Source organism: Ostrinia nubilalis, chromosome 2 (assembly GCF_963855985.1).
Source record: "Ostrinia nubilalis chromosome 2, ilOstNubi1.1, whole genome shotgun sequence".
Taxonomy (NCBI): Eukaryota; Metazoa; Arthropoda; class Insecta; order Lepidoptera; family Crambidae; genus Ostrinia; species Ostrinia nubilalis.
Genome location: NC_087089.1, coordinates 462,453 through 482,977, shown reverse-complemented (window position 1 = coordinate 482,977; position 20,525 = coordinate 462,453). Strand labels below are relative to the sequence as shown.

General features: G+C 48.2%; 2 protein-coding genes across 2 annotated transcripts in view; one reads left to right on the top strand and one right to left on the bottom strand.

Moving 5' to 3' along the window:
* The window catches only part of LOC135077901 (protein crumbs), a 78,666-nt gene that overhangs the window by 27,472 nt on the left and 30,669 nt on the right, over positions 1-20,525 (bottom strand). Inside the window, exons 12-25 of the mRNA XM_063972437.1 lie at positions 19,405-19,533; positions 18,563-18,705; positions 17,966-18,178; positions 17,630-17,722; positions 17,406-17,498; positions 17,182-17,274; positions 15,741-15,879; positions 12,428-12,535; positions 12,223-12,345; positions 8,281-8,429; positions 7,323-7,518; positions 6,244-6,433; positions 3,561-5,144; positions 2,211-2,433 (exon numbers count right to left, since the gene is read on the bottom strand). Of these exons, the coding sequence (XP_063828507.1) occupies positions 2,211-2,433; positions 3,561-5,144; positions 6,244-6,433; positions 7,323-7,518; positions 8,281-8,429; positions 12,223-12,345; positions 12,428-12,535; positions 15,741-15,879; positions 17,182-17,274; positions 17,406-17,498; positions 17,630-17,722; positions 17,966-18,178; positions 18,563-18,705; positions 19,405-19,533 (3,476 nt within the window). The remainder of the gene's footprint in view (positions 1-2,210; positions 2,434-3,560; positions 5,145-6,243; positions 6,434-7,322; positions 7,519-8,280; positions 8,430-12,222; positions 12,346-12,427; positions 12,536-15,740; positions 15,880-17,181; positions 17,275-17,405; positions 17,499-17,629; positions 17,723-17,965; positions 18,179-18,562; positions 18,706-19,404; positions 19,534-20,525) is intronic.
* LOC135079255 (nitric oxide-associated protein 1) lies at positions 13,035-15,572 on the top strand. The gene is made up of 3 exons (XM_063973863.1): positions 13,035-14,028; positions 14,108-14,225; positions 14,314-15,572. Exons 1-3 carry the CDS (start codon positions 13,193-13,195, stop codon positions 15,499-15,501), a joined length of 2,142 nt encoding a protein of 713 aa, XP_063829933.1. The 5' UTR covers positions 13,035-13,192; the 3' UTR covers positions 15,502-15,572.

Genomic DNA, 20,525 nt, shown 5'->3' with positions numbered 1-20,525 from the left:
GAAATGCTTTGCGCACCGTCACCACTGCCGGGGGACAGGGTGGTATGTGGGACTCCCGGCGCCCTAAAAAGGGAAAAGGACGGGGTATACCCACTAAAACCTCCGCGGCGTTCCGTGGTCGTAGGCCGAGTGGGGGTGTCTCGAGTATCCGGCCGTAGCCTTAGACTTCCGAGACACCACGCTACAGCGACAGCTCGCCTACACGGCGGACCCTACACGCCCCCCTTGTGGGGGTCCGACGGAAATGCCTGAAACGCCAAGCCGTTCCCGTCAGATGAAGGTGACAAGGGTGCCCCCGCACCCCCGGCCTGCGGCCGCCACCTGGGGGCAGAGTAGAACTGTCGTACAACCGCCTTCTACGCCCCCTTCTCCGCCTGCGGAGCGATGAGACGAGAAGAGCGTTCTCCCGCTCGCGCTCCACTGCCTCCTTCTGAAGGACGACCTCTTCGCAAAAGGAGGCAATCGCCTTTTAGCATCCTTCACTTCCCAGCATGGCGATGACCAGGCTCGGAAGCGAAAGATCCCGGCCCACGACCACAGTGAGGACACGGCGCTGCTCTTCCCAGCCTGTGCAGACCGCGAAGGTGTGCTGCACCGTGTCATCCGCCGCGCCGCATTTGTGGCACACGGGGATTCCTCTCGCCCGATTCTATGCAGGTACGAACCGAAGCCATGCCCGGTCAGCACCTGCGCCAGACGGAACCTGAGGAACCCGTGCGGTCGTTCCAACCATTGGTCCAGAACAGGACAAATGGCGTCCAGAGTGCGGCGGCTAAACTGCGCGCGAGTCATGTCTTCGTGACGGCGCCGCACCGCTCCGGGCGCTTTCCACGCGCCTTCTGGTCTGCCATCCAGTGATAGATGACAGACAAGACCCCAGCTTCTAGCTCCCAAGGAGGAGTACCAGCGAGGACGCACGCCGCAGAGTGCCCTACCGTGCGGTAGGTCCTTGCGACCCTCTACGCTATGGCCCGCTGGGGTCTGCGCAGAAGGGCAGCATTCTCCCTCTTGTTGAGTGCGTCCACCCAGACTGGGGCGCCATACAGCGCCATGCTCCTCAGAACGCAGGCATAAAGTCGACGGCACCTCGTTTGTGGCCCTCCCAAATTCGGGAGGAGCCAACTCAGTGCGCCGGCTGCCTTGAGGAGGCGTGGCGCTAGCCCGTTTAAGTGCGGGCTAAAATGCCACCTCCCGTAAAGCGTGAGGCCCAGATATCTCATCTGGCCTTTGACGTCAATCCTAACGTCCTCAACGCGTCGGGAGGGGCGCGCTGGCGAGGCCCCGGAAAGAAGAGGGCCTCAGTCTTCTCCAGCGCGACTTTCAGGCCGAGGCGTCGTATTCTGCGAGCAACTAATATGCCGCCCGCCAACGCCAGCCATGCCGCGGCCCCAAATGTCTTCCCCGGGCAATGACCAGAGTGTCATCCGCATAGCATAATATGACACTAATGCCCGCGAGAAGGACGCCCCGGAGGAGCCAGTTGAAGCCTAGGTTCCACAAGAGGGGACCGAGCACCGAACCCTGCGGAACCCTGCTGGCTACACCGCACCGTTTGAGCTGGCCGTCTCTGTTAACATACAGGACTTCGCGGTCCCGTAAGTAATCGGCCAGCAGCGCTCGAAGGTACTGAGGCACTCTGTGATGTTGAAGTGCCTAGAGTATGGTGGAAAGAGGGATGGTATTGAAAGCGTTGGCTATATCGAATGATACAGCCAACACACCCAAAGCCCTCTCCCTAGCCTCCGCAGTGAGGCTTTTTAGCCTCTGAAGGGCGTCGACCGTTGGTGGTTTGAGTTTTGTTGCATAAAAATAATCTTTAACATTTTTTTTTTCATTTTTTTATCGGGCGTGCTGGGCCCCTGGTCATACTGGGCCCCTGGCCATAGTGGGCCCCTAGGCACTGGCCTAAAGTGCCTTATGGATAATACGGCACTGGTGACGCCACCGTCAATACCGGATCGCTGGTTTCGATTTTTGCCATGTTGGAAACTTTAAAGTTGAACGATGGTATCGCCCCTCTGTCATTGAGTTTGGTGGGACAGTTCAGCGTGGGTTTGTTAATATTTAACCATTAGTAGCAAAAATTAACAATTAGTTATTTTAACTAAGAATAAAAAAACTGGGCCTAAGAGAGGATTTCTGTACATAGACAAGCAATAATTTTGTGTTGTCGCTCTTGCTACGCATTAAATATTAGACAAGCAACGCACCTGCTCGCAGGTGGTCCCGTGGTAGCCGGGCGTGCAGGAGCAGTTGAAGAGGTGCTTGGTCTCGTGCTGCAGCCAGGGCAGGCAGGCGCCGCCGTTGCGGCAGGGCTGGTCGCGGCAGCCCGCCAGCACCACGGAGCAGTTGCGCCCGCCCCAGCCGGCGCTGCACGAGCAGTAGTACGTAGCGCGCCCGTCGTAGCAGCGCCCGTGCGCGCACGGCTGGTACCTGCACAGGGACATGTGACGCACTGCGGATACATACATACAGACATAGATCTTTATCTTTATTTTTCCTTGGTAACTTTATTCTTGTATAGCTTGGATAGTGGGAACGGGTATAGATAAATATTATCTACGCTTCTCGCATAATGCATAAAGATTAGCACAAGGACAAACATTGGGAAGGAACTGGTACCTATAATACAGGCTCGGCCTAGTTTAGGTACTAGTACATTGTGTACCACTTAATGTCACCTAAAAAAAGGCCCTAGTTTTAGTGGTCAATGCTGGCCGTCGGCACCGACAAATGCCATTATGAGTCGTTCAGCACTACTATTAACGCTCGTTTTTCTATGACGCCCGACCGCTGCTCCGTTGAATGGACGTACGAGTGATATTGTCGGTGTTGACGGTAGTCAGCAAAAATGTTCACCGTTTGTTTTTTGTTTCTGTATTAGTTAAGGTATACAAGTGTAAAATATGTTAATGTATGTTTTAAATTCAATAAATTATTTTGTATTTTGTATAGATACAAATCCCACCACCACCCATGGCCATACCAACTGTTATTGTGGCCGAATCTTGAGAGATGCGCGCGGAATTGCGGCTGCCTAGGGCAGATTGCACTCCACCGCGCGCTTGACTCTCTACAAGTTCTTTATTCTTCGTCCATTTGTCCCTATTTGCCACTCGTCTCCCCCTTCTGGGGCATGGACTCTACTTCTGGGGCACCGTCCGGTGCCTGGCCGCTGGCGTCTGGCTGTTCCGCCTCCTATGCCACGCGTGCGCGAACTCACGCAGCCGCGCGAAGTTCGCCTCCGAGCCAACCAGATCCGGGTACCATGCAGGACCGTAACCCTCCGAAAGCGCTATCCCACTCAGCATCTCCCACCGCAGGTCTTCATACAAAGGACAGTACCACAAAACGTGGTGCCTGTCCTCCTCACTCTCGCCGCACTCACACATACTCCCCTCTCGCAGCTTCATGTCGCTCAGCCTTTTATTGAAGCACCCGTGTCCAGTGAGTATCTGCGAGGTTACCTAGTCCGGTCGGACCCAGCGCATGCTGAGCCTACCGGCCACCTCCGGGAAGAACTGATGGAGCTCACAGACAGACATAGACACAGTACGCACCGCTGGCACTCGTCGACCTCGGTCTCGCAGTGCGCGCCCTCGTAGCCGGGCGCGCAGTCGCAGGAGTAGGCGCCCACGCCGTCCACGCACTTGCCGTGCCCGCACGGGCTCGACGCGCACTCGTCGATGTTCACGGGACATAGACACAGTACGCACCGCTGGCACTCGTCGACCTCGGTCTCGCAGTGCGCGCCCTCGTAGCCGGGCGCGCAGTCGCAGGAGTAGGCGCCCACGCCGTCCACGCACTTGCCGTGCCCGCACGGGCTCGACGCGCACTCGTCGATGTTCACGGGACATAGACACAGTACGCACCGCTGGCACTCGTCGACCTCGGTCTCGCAGTGCGCGCCCTCGTAGCCGGGCGCGCAGTCGCAGGAGTAGGCGCCCACGCCGTCCACGCACTTGCCGTGCCCGCACGGGCTCGACGCGCACTCGTCGATGTTCACGGGACATAGACACAGTACGCACCGCTGGCACTCGTCGACCTCGGTCTCGCAGTGCGCGCCCTCGTAGCCGGGCGCGCAGTCGCAGGAGTAGGCGCCCACGCCGTCCACGCACTTGCCGTGCCCGCACGGGCTCGACGCGCACTCGTCGATGTTCACGGGACATAGACACAGTACGCACCGCTGGCACTCGTCGACCTCGGTCTCGCAGTGCGCGCCCTCGTAGCCGGGCGCGCAGTCGCAGGAGTAGGCGCCCACGCCGTCCACGCACTTGCCGTGCCCGCACGGGCTCGACGCGCACTCGTCGATGTTCACGGGACATAGACACAGTACGCACCGCTGGCACTCGTCGACCTCGGTCTCGCAGTGCGCGCCCTCGTAGCCGGGCGCGCAGTCGCAGGAGTAGGCGCCCACGCCGTCCACGCACTTGCCGTGCCCGCACGGGCTCGACGCGCACTCGTCGATGTTCACGGGACATAGACACAGTACGCACCGCTGGCACTCGTCGACCTCGGTCTCGCAGTGCGCGCCCTCGTAGCCGGGCGCGCAGTCGCAGGAGTAGGCGCCCACGCCGTCCACGCACTTGCCGTGCCCGCACGGGCTCGACGCGCACTCGTCGATGTTCACGGGACATAGACACAGTACGCACCGCTGGCACTCGTCGACCTCGGTCTCGCAGTGCGCGCCCTCGTAGCCGGGCGCGCAGTCGCAGGAGTAGGCGCCCACGCCGTCCACGCACTTGCCGTGCCCGCACGGGCTCGACGCGCACTCGTCGATGTTCACGGGACATAGACACAGTACGCACCGCTGGCACTCGTCGACCTCGGTCTCGCAGTGCGCGCCCTCGTAGCCGGGCGCGCAGTCGCAGGAGTAGGCGCCCACGCCGTCCACGCACTTGCCGTGCCCGCACGGGCTCGACGCGCACTCGTCGATGTTCACGGGACATAGACACAGTACGCACCGCTGGCACTCGTCGACCTCGGTCTCGCAGTGCGCGCCCTCGTAGCCGGGCGCGCAGTCGCAGGAGTAGGCGCCCACGCCGTCCACGCACTTGCCGTGCCCGCACGGGCTCGACGCGCACTCGTCGATGTTCACCTCGCAGCGCGCGCCCATCGTGCCCGCCACGCATACGCACTCGAACCTACGCAATCAAAACAACACTATACTTGTAATAAATTCAAATTCAATAATTTACTTGTTAGAGTACATAATAATCACAGAAGCAAATAGGACATATTATGACCAGAATCAAACGCTCGTAACTCACACCTAGGAATGTATAAAAAATAAGCTTCTACATAAGTTCCGACGCAGAAAACACCTAGCTGATCAACTTACCCTTGAGCGTCTTCATAAGAGAACGGCTGATAGAAAGACCGGGGCAGCAGCATATGCGGTTGCGGGCCCACCTCGACGGGCGGGGCGTCCGCGGGCCGGTACAGGCTGGCGTTGGAGCGCTCCAGGCAGATGCCGCCATACTTGAGCGACTGCCTGCCTGAACTTAGCTAATAGACTCACCCTTGAGCATCTTCATACGAGAACGGTTGGTAGAAGGACCGGGGCAGCAGCATATGCGGCTGCGGGCCCACCTCGACGGGCGGGGCGTCCGCGGGCCGGTACAGGCTGGCGTTGGAGCGCTCCAGGCAGATGCCGCCATACTTGAGCGACTGCCTGCCTGAACTTAGCTAATAGACTCACCCTTGAGCATCTTCATACGAGAACGGTTGGTAGAAGGACCGGGGCAGCAGCATATGCGGCTGCGGGCCCACCTCGACGGGCGGGGCGTCCGCGGGCCGGTACAGGCTGGCGTTGGAGCGCTCCAGGCAGATGCCGCCATACTTGAGCGACTGCCCTGCCTGAACTTAGCTAATAGACTCACCCTTGAGCATCTTCATACGAGAACGGTTGGTAGAAGGACCGGGGCAGCAGCATATGCGGCTGCGGGCCCACCTCGACGGGCGGGGCGTCCGCGGGCCGGTACAGGCTGGCGTTGGAGCGCTCCAGGCAGATGCCGCCATACTTGAGCGACTGCCTGCCTGAACTTAGCTAATAGACTCACCCTTGAGCATCTTCATACGAGAACGGTTGGTAGAAGGACCGGGGCAGCAGCATATGCGGCTGCGGGCCCACCTCGACGGGCGGGGCGTCCGCGGGCCGGTACAGGCTGGCGTTGGAGCGCTCCAGGCAGATGCCGCCATACTTGAGCGACTGCCCTGCCTGAACTTAGCTAATAGACTCACCCTTGAGCATCTTCATACGAGAACGGCTGGTAGAAGGACCGGGGCAGCAGCATATGCGGCTGCGGGCCCACCTCGACGGGCGGGGCGTCCGCGGGCCGGTACAGGCTCGCGTTGGAGCGCTCCAGGCAGATGCCGCCATACTTGCACGGCTCGCCCTCGCACTCGTTTATGTCTATCTCGCAGTCCTTGCCTGTGGGGAATAGTCGACAGTTAATCGAATTCAAATTCAAAGCGTTTATTGCATGTCACATTTCAATTTATAGTCGAACTAGCTTTCCGCCCTCGACTTCGCGCGCGTGGACTATATTATCTACATATTTTACGGAACCCTATTTTTACATCAAACGTGCTCACTAGTGAGCGCGCTAAAAAAATGTATCTATGAACATTTTAGTTCTTGAACGTTTCCGCCAGAGGCGCTGTACAATCCGTCATACATTTAATGGAATTTTTTTACGCGTTTACCAGTGAGCGCGTTTGATGTAAACTCACACTCAGCCCTTTTAGATTAATCGGAGCACAAGCGGAAAATTTTACAAACGTATTTACTGAACATGAATAGAAAATCGATTCTACCTAATCGCAAATAACAATCATGTGCAAAATTGATTTCATAATAACGAATGCAACTATTTCTAATAACACCATTAAAGGAATATATGTATAAATAAATTTAATACAATAGGAGAACAGCAAATAAATAGGCTGTAATTACTTTGTAAAAGACCTTACGCGAACATGCCATTGAGCTATGTTTATTATTGATTTAAGTTATTATAATGGTGTACGTGTATAAATAAAATTAATTGCAAATAACGGATGCGTACGAGGAAAACTAGCGATTTTGTTATTAAGAATACAATGGATAAAAAGTGTCTTAGATACGTGTATGGGTCAAGAATAATGATTCTTGCAGGTATTTTACTATGCGAAGACGTTGAGTAGTGACCTCGCACACTCACTGCGGCCGGCCGTCGCACAGTCGCGACAGCAATATAATTACGCGCGAGTGATAAGGATGTGTAGCTTGGGGTCATTGGACGAAATTCTGTAGCCGGTGCCGCCGGGGGGTCACTGACCGGTGTAGCCGGGGCGGCACACGCAGCGGTAGGCGTTGAGCTCGTCGACGCACTCGGCGGCGTGGCGGCAGGGCTGCGGCGCGCACTCGTCCACGTTGGTGCCGCAGTCGGCGCCGCTGTAGCCGGTGCCGCCGCACTCGCACGTGTACCCGTTGAGGCCGTCCACGCAGCGCCCGCCGTGTAAGCACGGCTGAGACTGTAACACATCACGCTGATAAATACACATCTAACAAATCGCTGACATTATGCTGAGTTGATGGAACAACACGCCCGCGGCCGGCGTCCCATAATAACTTTGATTCTGATCCGCGTGCGGGCGCGCGAGGTTTAGCGGAAGCCCTAAAGGTAGGCTTTCGAACTAAGCGTCACAGACGCAGCGTCTTTAGTTTTGGTCTAAAAGGTAAGCCTTTCGAAGCGAGTTAGTGACGCGGCGTTGGTGGCACAAGATCAAAGTTATAGACGCTGCGTCTGTAACGCTTAGTTTGAAAGGCTACCTTTAGACAAACTGCTACAGTCCAAAGTTATGATGCGGCGCTGCTCCACGCACTTCTCGATTCGGCCAGTTATAATAGCAAGGTTGGAATGGCCATGGGCAGGTGGAGGGATGAGTCCAAGGCCGCAAGGGTTTAATTATAATTGCACATCTATCCACAAAATTTAGCGTCAGATAGGTACATCAGTTAGAGTTTGCTTAATTTAATCCCTATTTTTTCCATATCATAAAAAAAATATTCACTATTAATTGTTTTGCATTAAAATTTACTTAAATACCTACACTCTTTAACAACTCACTTATGCATGTGGTGTTTACTTACTTATAGTTGTACACTTAGTCCTAATAATTGTATTTGATAAACTAAAATGTATTAGTGTAACAATGTATTGGTGAACAAAATAAATAAATAAAATAAAATAAAAATTAGGTCACGAGATCAATGGGTTCGCCCTGTATCCACACCTCGCAGTCGTCGATGTCGATCTCGCAGTTGGCGCCGGTGAGCCCGTCGCGGCACACGCAGCTGTAGCCCGCCACGCCGTCCACGCACGTGGAGCCCGCCGCGCACGGCTGCGCCTCGCACTCGTCGATGTTCACCGAGCAGTCCTTGCCTGCACATAACGTAAAACACTAAAGGCCCAGGCACACCGCGTTTTTAATCCACGCTGTGAACGAGGCTCTAACGTAAAGCAGGAAAGCAATCTAATTTAGAAGTGCACTGCAAATGCGCGATCGTGAAACGCGCGTCTACGGCGCCTGAAAATAACGTGGTGTTCATAGGCCCTAATAGACATGACCGCGCGCCACATGCCTAGAACGAGCCACAACAAATACGCTACGGAAACAGATGTTCCAGCTACCCATCTCCGATTTTTCTCCCGCTCTCATCAAATGGCGATTCTTTGCGATAGAACGAGACAACATCATGACTGGAAATGAGTAGCTGGAAGTGTGGCCCATAGTACGTAAGGTTTTGAAATACCAACTAAAATCAGAATATGGCATAATGACATTTGACCCGTAACTAATAACTCAAATTGGATAATTTCCAAATATGTTAATTCATTTCGTTCAGGAATAATTATATTCTACTTCAGATCGTCATATTATATAAGACATACGGCCGAATACTGAAACGCCATTTAAATATTTGACGGCTTCTCAAATAGTTAAGCAGCTCCTAAACTTACATTTCGCATACTCAAAACAATATCTGAGCAGTTCTCAATTTTTAAGCACCTCTCAAATTAAGTTGCACTCAAACACCACTTAATAGTCCAGTCATTATAGTAAGTTCACCTCGGAATTCGAGATACCCAGCTGTAAGTCTGTAAATACGTGTATATTGACACCCTAAAAGTTGTCTCAAAACCTACATATGGTAGGGTGTAAGCAACTATTAAATTTCAAGGTCAACGGTCACAAAAATCGGTTTTTTGCGCTTTTTTTAGAAATATCTCATTTCCTGTGGGTTTTTTGCTATTTGTATTTATTATCAATATTGTAGAATACTAAATTCTCTACAAATTTTGTTTAAAAAATTTTTTTATACGGTGAACCGTTTTCGAGATAGAGGGCGGAGATCGCGCGGTCACTGCATCACTTCAGGTCTACTTAAGCGGTTTAGATTTTTCATACAAAAGGATTTTCCCGCTAATTCCTGTGGGAATTTCGGGAATTCCTTGTTGTAACTAAGCTTTGAGTTTACTAAGGTACCTACATGCCAAATTTCAAACGTCTAACTTCCGTTAAGCGTTTAGATTTTTCATACAAAAGGATTTTCCCGCTAATTCCTGTTCCCGTGGGAATTCCTAAGTATACTATAACCTGCCCAGGTGTATGAAGAATAATTGTACCAAGTTTCGTTAAAATCCGTCGAGTAGTTTTTGTTTCTATAAGGATCATACAGACGGACAGAATTCTATACATGAAATATATTTTCAAAATAACTATCAGGGGGTGATTAGTGATCGATACTGATGCCAAAAATGCAATCAGTAAAATTTTTGTCTGTCTGTCTGTCCGTCTGTATGTTCCTTATAGGAACAAAAACTACTCGACGGATTTTAACGAAACTTGGTACAATTATTCTTCATACACCTGGGCAGGTTATAGTTTACTTAGGAATTCCCACGGGAACAGGAATTAGCGGGAAAATCCTTTTGTATGAAAAATCTAAACGCTTAACGGAAGTTAGACGCTTGAAATTTGGCATGTAGGTACCTTAGTAAACTCAAAGCTTAGTTACAACAAGGAATTCCCGAAATTCCCACAGGAATTAGCGGGAAAATCCTTTTGTATGAAAAATCTAAACCGCTTAAGTAGACCTGAAGTGATGCAGTGACCGCGCGCTCTCCGCCCTCTATCTCGAAAACGGTTCACCGTATAAAAAAATTTTTTAAACAAAATTTGTAGAGAATTTAGTATTCTACAATATTGATAATAAATACAAATAGCAAAAAACCCATAGGAAATGAGATATTTCCAAAAAAGGCGCAAAAAACCGATTTTTGTGACCTTTGATCTTAAAATTTAATAGTTGCTTACACCCTACCATATGTAGGTTTTGAGACAACTTTTAGGGTGTCAATATACAAGTATTTACAGACTTACAGCTGGGTATCTCTAATTCCGAGATTCTTACCTAATTTAAGCTTAAATGACTGGACTATTAAATGAATTTTCGCATACTGAAACGCCATTCAACGCTAAGCATTACTCAAACAACTGTCAAATCGTCTTAAGCAGCTGTTAAATTTGAGAGTGCTTGCGCGGTATCTTAAATCCTATTCTTATACCTAAATCGACCTAAATAGTGGTAAATAATGTGTGTCATCGTTATCATTTCTTTCGAGCCTCGAGAAAATACCTAGATCTAATCGCAGGAACGCAATAAGGCTGAACGCTATTGTAAAATATTATTATAATGACATGCAATTCCGAGCGAGGTTCCGCGTCGGATTCATAACTTGGAAGCTCTTTGAAACCCCTCACCAAACGCCATACAACCAGTGGACCAAATACTTATTATAACCCTACTGTTCTACGCAACGGGAAGTTATGAACGTGTACTAGATGATATCTTCCACATCGAACAGCCAACTGTGCATCGTATAGTGCACAAAGTAACAACCAAAATAGCTGCTATGAAATCGCTTTACATAAACATGCTTATTTCTGAGGAATATGGGGACATCGCATAGTAGCATTTCCAAGAGTTGTTGATTTGTCAATTTGATGCTCTGTCAACAATGATAAATGTCAATTGTGGTTACGTTTCGGTCCACTATCGCCACTTAATAGATTTCAACAATAAAAAGTATCACCTTTAAAATTATTGTTTTAATTAAATAAAAATGCAAGCATTAATTTTTTTATATGATAAAACGAGATTTATATATAATAGAAACTAAAAATAAACTGTTCTATGTTAAGTTGATTGAGTATATTTCCATAAAAGACAATAGTATAACCAAACGATGCTGCGTGTAATGGATAAAAAACGTAAAGTTATCATTTGTGTAAATGAAAACATACTTTTTTTGGTAAATGTTGCTATTATGTAAACATTTGAGAGCTGCTTAGCTGATCACGGCTTCAAATCCGTTGAGTGGCGTTTGAGAATACCATTTAAAATTGAAGGATACTTAAATTTAGGAGCCCGTCAGCTGAGTGACAGATTTGAATAGTGTTTCAGTATTCGGCCGTTAATCTATTATTATTGTTTATCCAGTGTCTTACGCGACTTCAACAAAATCAAAGGCGGCTCATGAATGACTCATTTTTCTAAAGGTCGATGAGTATTAGAAGCCTTGCGTCGTACATTATGTGGGCATTAGGTCACGAGGAAAAAGTCATTCACAACATTTCTAAGGTGAATTAATTGGTTAACATTAACTCCACCATCATTATTCACAAGACCAAGTATGGAATTTGAAGTGCACGCGAGACTTGCGTATCTATGTAATGTGATAATTAAAATAATTAAATCTATATGGCGCCAAACGTGTTAAACATCAAGATCCTGCTTTAAAAATATTGTCACTCAAAATATTCGTTTTAAACAACGATAGCAAAACTAGACCACACATTTCTTTCGCGTATTGTCTATCTATTTTTGTGTTGCTTTGTGTGCTAGAAACATTAAAACTAACTTTTTAGCGTCTATCGATGTCAGTAGGTTACACGTCATACTCAAATTAAATACCCATAGAAACAAACACTTCGACTACATAATGAGGAACACCAACAATTAACTTCCACGATAATTACAAAGACATTATTCGTACTTAAATTCTCATGTTCCATCGCAGAAAGCGTGCGAAATCGATTGGCGAGTAATTACACGCGTGAGCGACAGTCTTCAATGACTGCTGGCCGGTTCAGGCGGCAGACGGCACTGACCTTCGAACCCTTCCAAGCAGGTGCACTCGTAGTTGTTCTCCAGGTTCTGGCAGGTGCCGCCGTTCTTGCACGGCGACGACAGGCACTCGTCGATGTCTTGCTCGCAGCTGTCGCCCGTGTACCCTATTAACAAAACATAGTTCACGTAAACAGAACATGTACCGTCTATGTGTATTAAAAGTTATAAACTTTAAGATCACTTTACCTGGCCGGCAGTAGCACTGATACGACCCTGGCACATTAACGCACACGCCGTTGTTGCAGATCTTCGGTGACCGCGCGCACTCATCGATGTCCAACTCACACAATCTCCCTGAGAACAAATACATTATGCACTTCAGTCGTGAACAAAACTGAAAAACTACAATAATTACTTAATTATCTCACCTTCAATAAAAATTAACCAAATAATCAACAATCGACGCGGATTCGTCATGTTTAAAATATGTCCAGCTTATAATAATATAATACCATTTAATGTGTAGTTATTTGTTAAATAACTTTTAAAATAAAATTTGTCACATTGTATTGCAGAGGAGTTTACTCAAGTGTACATCCAAACCCGTCCGGCGCGCGAGATACTCTGTCCCACTTCATCGGATAGGTATTCGAATACATTATTGTTTCAAGTGCTTTACGTTCGATTAGCAATTACCTTTCATGACTAATGCAACAAGCAATAAATTAAAATTCAAATAAAAACATTGCATTGTATCATGTAATCGATTGCTAATCGATTCTAAAACCGGATACGATTGTTTATGTTCTAACTTAAAACCGGTTGAGGTACATCACTATTCACGTCAGCTGTCACTGTCATTTACTGCGATGCTTTCATTTTGGCGTTCCCTATTTTCTGTCACAACAATGCCCTAGATTGTTTGGCTAATGTAATTATTTGAGTAGTATTGATTTATTAACAATGTAGAATTAGAAATAAAGGGTTACAAGAATAGTGTGAGTCAACAGTATGATATATTCAGTGCGTAGCATTTTGAGGTTATGTCGAACACAATGTATTTTACAAAAGAAACGACTAAACCATATTCGTGTTACAAGTGAATTAAATAATAAGGAAAATGCCGAGAAAAGCAGTGAAGAGAAGGATTTCAAGACATTGTTACAGAAAAATCAGGACAAAATAATCTTCAACTCGTATTTAGAACATGAAAGGTTAGAACTAGGTCACTTCAGATATCACTTAAAAACCTTGAAAACTGCTAAAATTGAGAGTGAAAAGGAACACATAAAGAAGAGTCTACCGCCTCTACCAGTAGCATTACAATACATAGTGGATAAAGAAAAGTTATTGGAAGCTGAAAGTGAGCCAATAGAGCAACCAGGCGAGGAAGTTTTTCAATTACCTTTTGCTAAAACTACACCACTTGAATTGGTAAAAGATGACACTGAAAGCTCTGCAGCAAAATCTGAAAGCTGTACTTCAAAACCTGTCACTCCAGAAAACTCTGAATTTGACAAAAGCGATGTGGACAAGTGGATGATAAACTATGAGCATTATGATGATACTCAGTTTAAAACTTCAGATGATGAGTGGTCGCTACGGTATGGGACTCCCGACCCCAGCATAGGGATCACCCAGGTTCCATGCGGGGGCTGCGGCGCACTTTTGCACTGCAGCGAGCCTTCTATACCAGGATATTTGCCAAGTGAAATCCTGCGACATAGGAAAGAGGAAGAACTGAAAAGCATGGAATGCCAGCGATGCCATTTCCTAAAGGAGTATAATATTGCCTTGGATGTAACTGTGCAACCAGAAGAATATGAAAAGCTATTACAGTCTATTAGGTAAGACATAATACTTTACTTTTACATTCACAACATTTGGCACTGGATAACCTATTTAACATATTTGTATTAATTTCAGGTATGTGAAGTCACTAGTAGTACTTATGGTTGATCTACTAGACTTCCCATGCTCCATTTGGCCTGGGATAGTTGATATTATTGGCACAGAGAGACCTATTATAATTGTAGGAAATAAGGTGAGAACAAACAAATATAAACTGTTATTTTGTACAAAGTCATAATTATGCCTATAAAACCTATATTTTATGAGCGCTTCTTTTTTAGGTGGACCTTTTGCCTGGGGACAGCATTGGCTATTTGAAAAGAGTAAGAGAATCTCTCCTCACAGAAATCAATAAAACTAAACTTGCAGAAGCAAATATCAAATATGTTTCTCTGATTTCTGCCAAAACTGGCTATGGAGTGGAAGATTTAATAACTGTCATGTTCAAGGAGTGGATGTACAAGGGGGATGTGTTCCTAGTTGGCTGCACTAATGTCGGTAAAAGCTCCCTATTCAACGCTCTGCTGCAGTCAGATTACTGCAAGGTGCACGCCGTGGACATCGTCAAAAGGGCGACAGTCAGCAGATGGCCCGGGACAACACTGCACTTGTTGAAATTTCCCATCAACAGACCTTCAGGTTGGAAGATATACACCAGAACAAAGAGATTGAAAACCGAACGTAAGCTGATAAAAATGGAGAAAGAAATTCGCAGCTCGCTATCGAACGGCAGGCCGCCCGCCGAGGCGCCCGTGCTCATCGGCCACATCGGGCGCTCCTTCACGGGCCCGCCGGCGCGCGAGGGCGCGGACGTGGCCGAGCGGCACCGCCGCATGATGGGCCTCGACGAGAGAGACGAGATGTTCGTCAACAGCAAGTGGTTCTACGACACGCCAGGAGTCATTCACCCCGATCAGATGTTGTCGCTCCTCAGCACTGAGGAATTACTACTCACCATTCCGAAACAGACTATCAAGCCCCAGACTTATTACCTGCATCAGGGTTATACAATATTGATTGGTGGTTTGGCTCGGTTGGATCATATAGAATGCCTGCATCCATGCCGGTTTACAATCTTTTGCGCGGAGAGCTTACCCATCACCGTGACGAGGACCGAGGACGCGGACGAACTATACGACAGGTTCGTGGGCACAGAGTTGTTCGCGGTGCCAACCGGAGGAGCAAAGAGACTGAGCAACTGGCCGGGGTTAGAGAAGAAAAGGGAGGTTTTTGAGTTTGAAGGAGAGGGACCAAAGATGTGCTGCGGCGATATCGTGCTATCGTCCGTGGCCTGGGTGTCAGTGACAGCAAAGGGCGGGTCTATTTGTAGAGTCATCGCGTGGACACCCGGCGCACGCGGCGTACACCGAAGATACCCTTCCCTGCTACCTTATGCTGTCAACTTGAAAGGGAAGAGAGTTCGCGACACTCCCGCGTATATGGTGGGAAAGCCATTCATTGGGCAATAAATTCTTAAGTAGCATTGTAAATTGTAATCGTCACCTACTATGTAGTTGAAAAAATAAAAATCTTAAATTGACATCATGTTGCACTTATTTTAAATTTTACCAAAAAAGTGTATTTTAGATACAGAAAATAAATAAGTTTAGCTTGGGTTAAAGTCTGCTCTTCCATCAGCGACGTTCGTGACTACGCTATTTCATCCCGGCACACTCCTAGATCATGCTGTGATAACACGTGGACTCACCGGTGTTCCCGGGCGGGCACTGGCAGTGGTAGGTGTTGTCGCGCGCGAGGCAGGTGCCGTTGTGGCAGGGCGAAGACGCACACGCGCTCTCAGCCGGCGCCAGCGCACAGCGCCACGCGCCGTTCTGCTCCACGCATTCCTGCACACAAGCAAAATACTCACGAAAACTTGTCCATTTTCACAACCCTTTACTTTAAAAACCTAGGGAATTCACAACGCAACGTCTCGGAATTATTTTTATAATTTCAAACGTAGGATAAAACAAATGCTTGTTAACTTAGGGACAAACATAATATGTAGACTGAAGAATTTATTATATTTTTATGAAATTTCGCGTTTGTAACTAAAAGCTAGGAACTGAAACCAGAATACTTAAAGGCGATAAGGTTAAATAGCACTCAAATGCAAAATAAATTACACACAGGACACGCCCGGTTTGCAACTACCGCCTTATTACAAAATTAAATATTGCAATAAATCACACAATTTCTGCACTAAATATGCCGAAATATCTCAAAATAAGACTACAATCAGGCGGACAAAGACGAAATAAGACAAAATTACCTCATGAACGATGAAATTCAAGTTATTTGCCGAAGCCTAATTTGAGAACAATGCTGAGAAATCGACGTGCAGGTAGAACCCGAAGAATATAATTAATAACTATTTATTTGATAATTTTAAAACAAAAGAATGATTTCTTCAATAAATTAAGATTTAAAAATAGCTTGAGAAAAACATTGGTGAAAATTAACGAGCAAACCAAACTTAGACGCGGGAAAAAAATGGCCGGCCAGTTTTTTTTTTACCTGAATTCAAGTCGGTCACAGATTAAAAAAATTGTGGGCAAAGAAATCAAGTTTTATACTTTTTTAACTTTTCGGAGTGTAATATTACTAAGAATTATTTTAGTTAAATAAAAATTGACCGGCCAGGTAAACAGGCATATTTATTACCCGACTGCGTCAAAAGGAAGGTTATGTTTTTCGAGTGTATGTATGTATATTTCTTTGGCACGGGCTACAGCTTAAACGGCTAAACCGATTTTAGCGTGAGAGGTGTCGTTAGATTCGTCTTAATCGTGAGAATGACACTGGCTATATTAAAATTGGAAAAAATCAAAATGGCGGATTTTAGGCGCCATAATGTTTTCAAAAAAAATTTTTTTCTCAAAGCCTATCGAGTAGGGTATCAAAAAAACAAAGGGCTTTTTAAGTAGCTTACAAAAATGTATGTTATTTAACTAAAAAGATTAAAATAAAATTAGTCATTAATGAATCCAACTGCATTTGTGAACACTAAGTTGTCTTGTTTAAATTTTTTTTAGTTAATTTTTCCGCAGTTGCGTATTTTTTTAAACATTATTATGCCAATGAATCTCGCCGCGCTAGACACACGCCGGCACTCGCAGGCGGCGTCGGGCTCGCGGCACTATACACACCTGGTAGTGCGGGCAGGACGCGGCGCGGCAGTCGGCAGGCAGCTCGCACGCGGCGCCCTCGTAGCCGGGCCGGCACTCGCAGGCGGCGTCGGGCTCGCGGCACTATACACACCTGGTAGTGCGGGCAGGACGCGGCGCGGCAGTCGGCAGGCAGCTCGCACGCGGCGCCCTCGTAGCCGGGCCGGCACTCGCAGGCGGCGTCGGGCTCGCGGCACTATACACACCTGGTAGTGCGGGCAGGACGCGGCGCGGCAGTCGGCAGGCAGCTCGCACGCGGCGCCCTCGTAGCCGGGCCGGCACTCGCAGGCGGCGTCGGGCTCGCGGCACTATACACACCTGGTAGTGCGGGCAGGACGCGGCGCGGCAGTCGGCAGGCAGCTCGCACGCGGCGCCCTCGTAGCCGGGCCGGCACTCGCAGGCGGCGTCGGGCTCGCGGCACTATACACACCTGGTAGTGCGGGCAGGACGCGGCGCGGCAGTCGGCAGGCAGCTCGCACGAGGCGCCCTCGTAGCCGGGCCGGCACTCGCAGGCGGCGTCGGGCTCGCGGCACTATACACACCTGGTAGTGCGGGCAGGACGCGGCGCGGCAGTCGGCAGGCAGCTCGCACGCGGCGCCCTCGTAGCCGGGCCGGCACTCGCAGGCGGCGTCGGGCTCGCGGCACTATACACACCTGGTAGTGCGGGCAGGACGCGGCGCGGCAGTCGGCAGGCAGCTCGCACGCGGCGCCCTCGTAGCCGGGCCGGCACTCGCAGGCGGCGTCGGGCTCGCTGCACTATACACACCTGGTAGTGCGGGCAGGACGCGGCGCGGCAGTCGGCAGGCAGCTCGCACGCGGCGCCCTCGTAGCCGGGCCGGCACTCGCAGGCGGCGTCGGGCTCGCGGCACGTGCCCCCGTTGAGGCAGGGCCGGGCCAAGCAGCCCTCGCCCGCCGCCGCCGCCACGTCGCAGCGCGGGCCCGTCCAGCCCGCCTCACACTCGCAGCGGAAGCCTAGCGGCTGTTGGGAAACTTATAATTATAACCGACTAGAAATGGTAATAAATGCACAAAGATCCAGTGCATGTCACAAAATTGGTGTCTGTTTTTGTGCCAAAACGAAAGTGAAAAGATGTGATTGTATGTGTTTGAGCGTAATATTTTTAGATTTTTATATACTGAATTATTTTTTACTTATCATCTAGCACAAAAAAAAAATTTTTTTGTAAGTGTCAAAAACAAAATACGGTGATCAAAATTCACACACACCTCATATACATTGTAATGCAATAAACGCTGGCGCATTAAGTACAATCAAAATTATGGTGATATAGCGTGAAACGTGACGACAGCAACACTACAAAATAACACACAGCACTACACTAGAAGCCACAGCTCTACTCACCAGGTCGTGGCAGGCCTTAGCGTGCACGCAGGGCGGCGGCGCGGCGGCGCAGCGCTCCCCGCCCGCCTTCAGCTCGCCCAGCGCCTTGCCGGCGCCCGCCCCAGCCGGCGCCGGCGCCGGTATCGCCTGCTCGCAGTACGCGCCTGTCCGCACAACATTGAGCCACAAACACGCATACACGGGACGGGAAAACAACATGCAGGGCAAATAACAAAAAGATTTTTTAGGTAATCTCAGAATGCTAGAAATTAATGTCAACAAAAATGCCACATTCACGAATGAATACAGAAAAAATCTAATTAATTAAAGTTATTACTCGAAGCAAATGTCAGATGCATGAAGAAATCCTACGAGTATAATAAAACCAACAAAATCTCAATATTCTAGTCTATCGCATAACTGAATCAATGCCTGAGGTATGGAAGCAGCACGGGAGGGGTCACATAGAAATCTGAAGGAAATCTAAAGCCCGGTCCGTCAGCACGTAGAATTTTGTCCAATGACCCCTAGCTACCCATCCTTATCGCCCGCGCGTAATTATATTGCTGTCGCGACTGTGCGACTGTCAACCCGCAGTGAGTGTACGAGCGCGATAGCAACATAATTACGCGCGAGCGATAAGGATGGGTAGCTAGGGGTCATTGGACATAATTCTACGTGCTCACGGACCAGACTATAGTGTCACTGACGTCATAAAAATACCCTCCCGCGCCGTTCCCATACCTCAGGCACTGGCTCCGTTAAGCGCTAGAAATATAGTTGCACTAACAACTTTTAATTAATATTAACATTAATAGAAAGAGAAACCGTGCAAAGCCGGGCCCACGGCCAGTGTACCGCACCTTTGAAGCCGGGCGCGCACTCGCACGCGAGCGCGTCGCCGGCGCGCGCGCACGTGGCGCCGTTGAGGCACGCGCCCGCCTCGCACGCCGCCTCGATCGTGCTGCAGTTCGGAGACGGGCCGGGGGCGCCTGATACAACAAAAATGAAGTTTCTAAACTTTGTAGGTCTAAAGGAAACATTACAAAACGATTTTGTGATCAGTGGGCGTAGTGTGAGTTTACGCATTCGATATCGACGGCGCACGGTGGATCGAAATGGCATTAAAGTGGACATAGGGATTTTTTTCGGAAAATCGAATTTTAAAAATTGCCAATCGATAGTCCTTTGCTCACTCATCACGACATGTCATATCACATTTTTCTCTAAACCTGATACTTTAGCTTAAAAAAAATAATTTGTGTTTTTTTTGTATGAAACGAGACATAAAGTGCTAATTTTCTCCGAAGACCTGCTAGATCGTGACTTGAAACAACCTAGGTCGGTATAACTGCATTATTTATTAATATTCTAAGCTATTTTCAGCTGCTCCAAACCGCAACTTAGCCTGTTAAACGATTCCGGAAAAAATTAAAATTGACTCTTCTTGTAATTGTATTTTAGTTCTTTTTTTTTAGAAAACGCTTCGATTACGGTACTAGAAAGTGATTTTATCGTTAGGTGACATTGTTATCTATTCTCAGAATCTGTTAAACCCTTTCTTTCCTATCAGCACATGACTTTAAAACAACAACGAAGTTACTCATACCTCGTAAATAACGTGTTTTGCGAATAAGCAGATAATGGTCAGGGGTAAAAAACAGATAAGGATTGTTTATTTGTTTTAAATTTAGTTTGGGCTGTATAACGTCACCAATAACATTCAACTTTAAATGCGGTTTTTAACATGTAATTACAATGGAAGCTATTGTGAATCATATAGATTTGTTCGTAGTCTTAAGAAATACCTTAAAACCTTTGATGGACAGTGAGGAACTTTATAATCACCTTTTGCTAAAGGCAAGAAAACGCTCTTAACACTGTTTTCTTCTGACAAATGTACCATTTTCTGCTGAAAATGGTACATTTGTCAGAAGAAAACAGTGTTAAGAGCGTTTACGCCGTTTGGCGCAAAAACAGTACT